Source organism: Cydia amplana, chromosome 1 (genome assembly GCF_948474715.1).
Source record: "Cydia amplana chromosome 1, ilCydAmpl1.1, whole genome shotgun sequence".
Classification (NCBI taxonomy): Eukaryota; Metazoa; Arthropoda; class Insecta; order Lepidoptera; family Tortricidae; genus Cydia; species Cydia amplana.
The window spans coordinates 15,573,286-15,578,972 of NC_086069.1; the positions used below are offsets into that span (position 1 = coordinate 15,573,286).

The 5,687-nt window shown below is 41.7% G+C and overlaps 1 protein-coding gene across 1 annotated transcript; it reads left to right on the plus strand.

Moving 5' to 3' along the window:
- Positions 1 to 1,084: 1,084 nt before the first annotated feature.
- LOC134647824 (ecdysone oxidase-like) lies at positions 1,085 to 5,425 on the plus strand. The gene is made up of 3 exons (XM_063502188.1): positions 1,085 to 1,220; positions 1,827 to 1,960; positions 3,875 to 5,425. Exons 1-3 carry the CDS (start codon positions 1,085 to 1,087, stop codon positions 5,423 to 5,425), a joined length of 1,821 nt encoding a protein of 606 aa, XP_063358258.1.
- Positions 5,426 to 5,687: the final 262 nt, after the last annotated feature.

A 5,687-nucleotide genomic window follows, 5' to 3' on the forward strand; every position in this document is an offset into this window, starting at 1 on the left:
CATTCGGAAATCCCGGAATTTAAACTCATAGGTATCATCATATTCCTCGCGTTATCTCGGCATTTTGCCACGGCTCATGGGAACCCGGAGTCTGCTTGGCAACTAATCCTAAGAATTGGCGTAGGCACTAGTTTTTATGAAAGCAACTGCCATCTGACCTTCCAACCCTGAGAGGAAACTAGGACTTGTTGGGCTTAGCCCTGTTTCCTCACGATGTTTTCCTTCACCGAAAAGCGACTACCTTCGTCCCCACGCACGCCTCCCAAAGGTTCGGGACCCCAATAGTCCCGAAATATGTTGAGATGCAGATACGTACAAATAATAATAATTATAAGTATATAATACTACTACTTCTTAGCCTCCTTCCAAAATGCCGACTTATTCGTAGACAATTTGACCTTTCCAATAAGAAAATTCAGATATAATAAAAAAACATTTATTATATAATAAGTGGTATAAAACTAAAAACAGTTAAAATAACTAAAACATATTTTAGATATAATAATTGTCGATTATAATTTTATGACAATGTCATCAAAACTTACCTGTGGAGTAAATTTAAATGTACCTACTTTGTTTCTGAAGAAAGTGTACTATCTGTAAGTGACGCGGTGGACAAAGTTATATTAAAATGCAAAATTTTATACTTTTACGATATTTTTATTTAATATTTTTCTTTTCTAATATTCCAGCTGTATCTTAGCTTTTTGGACCTTCTAGGCTCTTCTATTCTAGGTCCATAACCCCGTGATCGACGAGCCTGCTCATTATTTAATTACTAAAATATAATACCCCTAAAACGTTTACCTAATATCACTTAACAGTCCTCTGACAATCATCAATAAGTACCTGATCATCATCAAACGATTATCTGATAGTTCAGCCTAAAACTTCGAAATGCCGGGACGGGAAGCTAGACGCGTGTTTCGTTCAAGTCAAATGTAAAAACTTGACTTCGCTTCGCTCGCTCGCTCGATAAATTAATGAATAAAAGCTTCCGAAATTTACAGACATTCCACTTGCTGACATCGGGTGTGTTCCAAGTTGAATGTAAGAACTTCGTTTCGCTCGCTCGTTTGACAAAATGGCTTGGTGGAACATGCTGGATTCGTACGTGGCAATAGCGGAAGTTAAAGCCATGAGGCCCGTCATGTGGTTCCTGCAGCTAGTGTTGGCAGGCATATCCTGGCTACCTGTGAGACACTACATGCCTAATATGGGTACCTACCCGCGGCAAGCACAAGTTTTCAGTAAGTTTACCATAAGTAGAAATCTACTTGATGCTCAACTATTGTAATACGTATATCTGTATTCTAGTAGGATAGGTATGATTCGGTCAAATTGTGTTTTTTGAAAAACAAATTATAGCCAGCTTGAAATTAATGTACCTACTTAGCTTATTTTTACCCGTGTCTTAGGGGCCCACTGATTAAAAGTCCACCGGACGATATCGGCCTGTCAGTTAGAACAAAAAGTTGACAGCGCCGAACAACTGACAGGCCGATACCGTACGGCGGACTGGTAATCAGTGGGCCCCTTTAGGCGGTGCGAAATCCGAAATTAAAAATTTTCGTTCGTCACTGTGGACCAGATATACCTATTGAAGAGCTGTGTTTTCCTTATTATAACAAGTATTCTCACGAAGCCCCAACAAAGGCTTTGCGGAGCCCTAGGGGTCCGCGGAGCACACTGAGAATGGATGAATTAGATATTGATTGACACATTAATAGCTTCTCGAGCTCAAGTTTATTCGCGAGCTATTTACATGTAGGTGTACACTTTTTACGCTTGGTGCATGGTTTTAACATTTTTGTATCATCTGCTAGATCAAGAAAGGTTCGACTTCATCGTGGTGGGTGCGGGGTCGGCGGGGGCCGTGGTTGCTGCACGGCTAGCCGAGGTGCCCGAGTGGCGAGTGCTGCTTATTGAGGCGGGGGGCGACCCGCGTTTTGACAGTCAGGTATATAACATATATATCTACCTTAGAGTATACTCTAACCTAGCAGTTAGTACTTAAACAGTTTCACTTCATCGTGATGTGTGCCGTGTGTGCGGGGTCTGCGGGTTACGTGGTTGCTGTATGACTAGCCGAGGTGCTTGAATGGCGGGTACTGCTCATCGAGGCAGAGGCGACCCGCCTCTTGACACCAAGGTAGGTATATTCTCTAGCGTCTCTAGCCTAGCAGTTCCGCTTCATCGTGGTGAGTGCGGGGTCAGCGGGATCCGTGGTTGGTGTGTATGGCCAGCCGAGGTGCTCATCATTGGGGCCGGGGGCGAAATAATAATAATGACAAGCCCCCAGGGCAGTTTGTGGCGAGCTGACTGGGAATTAAGTGACCCTTACTGGGTCCCATACCCCCGAGAGTCGATGAGGCCCCTCTCTCCGGCTTGCCTTGATTGGCCAGCTGGAGTGAACACTGAGCAGGGGTCGCAGGACTCACCTCTGGCTTGCCTTTACCGGCCGTCCAGAATGGGGTGTCAGAGCAGAGCTCGATATATGCTCGCAGGGTGGATGTGAAATATGCATAAGACGCGAGTTGGCACAATGGCTGTTTACAGCCACTAAATTAATAGCTTTCGTCGCTGAAATTGTACACATTTTGTTAACTAATAGAAATAACAAGTAATGGTTTCAAGTAGCATATATTATGTCTTTTTGCCTTCCATTTTAATAGATCAAATTTTAAAAAACAGACTTATATTAGTACTTAATGATTTTTTTGAACCCACCCATCAACATTTTGGGTGACAGTAGAGCTGCCGCAAGAGCACTCGGGTATGTGGGGTCACTAGGTACTCCTCAACAGCTCGCCACAAGGTGCCTTGCGTTGACTGATTGTACTGGTGAAACCAGCAGGCATTGGTGACGTCATATCTCTCTCGTACGCCAGGTTATTTTTATTTTAACGTTTTGAAAATGCTTCCCCTCAAGCCATTTGTAACATACGAGTGACAACCCTAAGGGTAGAATTGTGCTGGGCAAAGTTGTAAATACTGGTACCCAAATATGTTCATAACATTGCCCACTGCCATAATTGCAAAAGTAATACAGAATAGATAAGGTGTTGAAATTTCGTCTTCACTTCTTCAGCGTTTCTGAACTGCATAAAAGTTACAGTTAAAATTGCATAGGTACACGTGGGACTTTTCTAGACCGAGATACCACCGAAGTTTTTAGATCCTTTTTGCCCACAAAAAAAAACATCCACACTTACAGCTGGCTCACGCGTAACTGAAGTTAGATTACGCGTCAAACAATAGGCCAGTATTTCCACCAATATTAGCTAGCTATTAGCTATAAAACACAGTTTATAAAGAAAGTGTAGGTACCTATCTGTAACTAGGTACTTTTATTTTGCTTCTACTGAACTGTGACGCGGTGGGCAAAGTTATGTTGAATGGGCAAAGTTTTAAGCTTCTACGGTACAAGGATAATCGTCGGTTGGTGTCACATCACATCACTTTTTAGAGTAAATTATCTTTTTACATGGGTCCCCTGCGTGTTGGCTTCGGGCCCACGCACGGCTTCCGCAAATGTACGGGACCCCCTGGTCCCGAGAATTTGTAAAGGGACGAACATAATAATAACACTAACACATTTTCTATATTATTTCGGACATTTGGACATACAATTTACCTATTCATTGAGTGTTAGTACCATCGCCCACACTGTTAACTGTACATCGGTGGACCTTATGCCTTTTGTAATAAGGTCCACCGATGTACAGTTAACAGTGTTGCTGTTTGTACAACAAACAAATATCTTAACCTAGTGTTAGTATTTATACATAGATTTTATGGTTCATAAATATAATACAATTATGTAACTTTGTTTTTTCAAATGTGTATTGTGCAGCAACATGAATAATAAAAGCCTTTTGCCTTATTACAGCTTCCCAGCTTCACTCCGTTCGTGGCTAACACAGAATTTGACTGGAACTACTACACTGAAGACGACGGATACTCCAGCCAGGCTCATAGGACGAAAAACATCCGCTTCACCCAAGGCAAAATACTCGGGGGTTCCAGTAGCACCAACTACATGTACTACGTGCGAGGGAATTCGCAGGATTATGAGCTATGGAGCGCATTGGGTGCTGAAGGGTGGGACTATCGTAACGTTACATATTATTTCATGAAGAGCGAATCAATGAAAAGTCCGGATATCGTAAGAGCGTCCCCATCCCTGCATAGCACAGAAGGCCCTATGGGAGTCACATGGATTCCCTGGGACCGGTATACTAAAAACTTCCTTTTAGCATTTGAGCATTATGACGTTCACCTTGATACCAATCAATTTGATCAGCTGGGGTATTCATACCCTCAGTACACAATATGGGACAAAGTTCGACAAAGTTCTGCTAACGCTTTTCTCCGACGTGCCAAACATCCGGAAAATTTATACGTTCTCAAGAGCTCCTTATGCACTAAGGTACTTATCGATGTAAATAAAACAGCGTTTGGCGTGGAGATTAAATTACCCAGTAAAGAAATCATCCACACCTATGCTACAAAGGAAATAATTTTATCTGCCGGTGCTATTAACACCCCCAAATTGTTGATGTTATCAGGAATCGGCCCCAGAGGTCATTTGACTGAAAAGGGTATTCCTGTGTTGGTTGATTTGCCATTAGTAGGTAGGAACTTGCAAGACCATGCTGCCACAATTGTAATACTGACAGGCAAAAAAGGCATTGAATCTGCATATCATAACTTTAAATTATTAGCGAATCTTCACCAATTTCCTACTCCTACTATAATGGGCTTCGAAAGTATACACGACAGCACTGGGATCCCAGATTATCAAACTTTTGTATTTCCGCTTCCAGCGGCAACTCTAATTTCGACTTTGATTTGTTCATACGTGATAGATCTCGATGACAGAATTTGCACAGCTGTGGCAGAGATTGGTCAAAAACAAGAAACTCTTTTTACTTTGTTAACATTGCTGCATCCACAGTCCAGGGGACGTGTAGAGTTGAGGAGCAACAATCCTGAAGTCGCTCCAAAAATATTTACAGGATATTATTCCAATGATCAAGATCTAGAAATACATGCAAAAAGTGTTATGGATTACATTCATATCACTGAAAGCCATTATTTAAAGAGTCTCAATTCTACGGTTGTTAACCTGAGAGTTCCTCAATGTGAGAATATACCATTCAACACTCTTACGTACTGGAAATGTCACATTCTGAACACGGCTACAACCGTTTGGCATCCAGTCGGAACTTGTGCGATGGGTCATGATGGCCACAGCGTAGTAGATGCTAATTTGAGGGTGCGACGTGTTCGTAGGCTAAGAATAGGTGACGCTAGCGTTATGCCGACCATCACTAGTGGTAATACTAATGCGCCTTGTATTATGATTGGAGAGAAATTGGCAGATATGATCAAAGTGGCCCATCACAAGAAACGGACCTAAACGATACCTACTACAAATCATTAAGCGACGTTTTATTAAGATTATTACCCGCCATATAAACGAATTTAGCCTCATTTAGTTAAGGGTCTACAGCCCCTTAATAAAACTTGTCACACGTAAATAAAACGTGACAACATGTCTGGATAATATATTTTGTAATTGTGAATGTATAGATAAGCAAATATTTAACTGTTTTCATTCTGATCATAGCGGTCAAAGGGCTGTTTTCTTAAGCGATATTCATGATACTCCACAAACAATA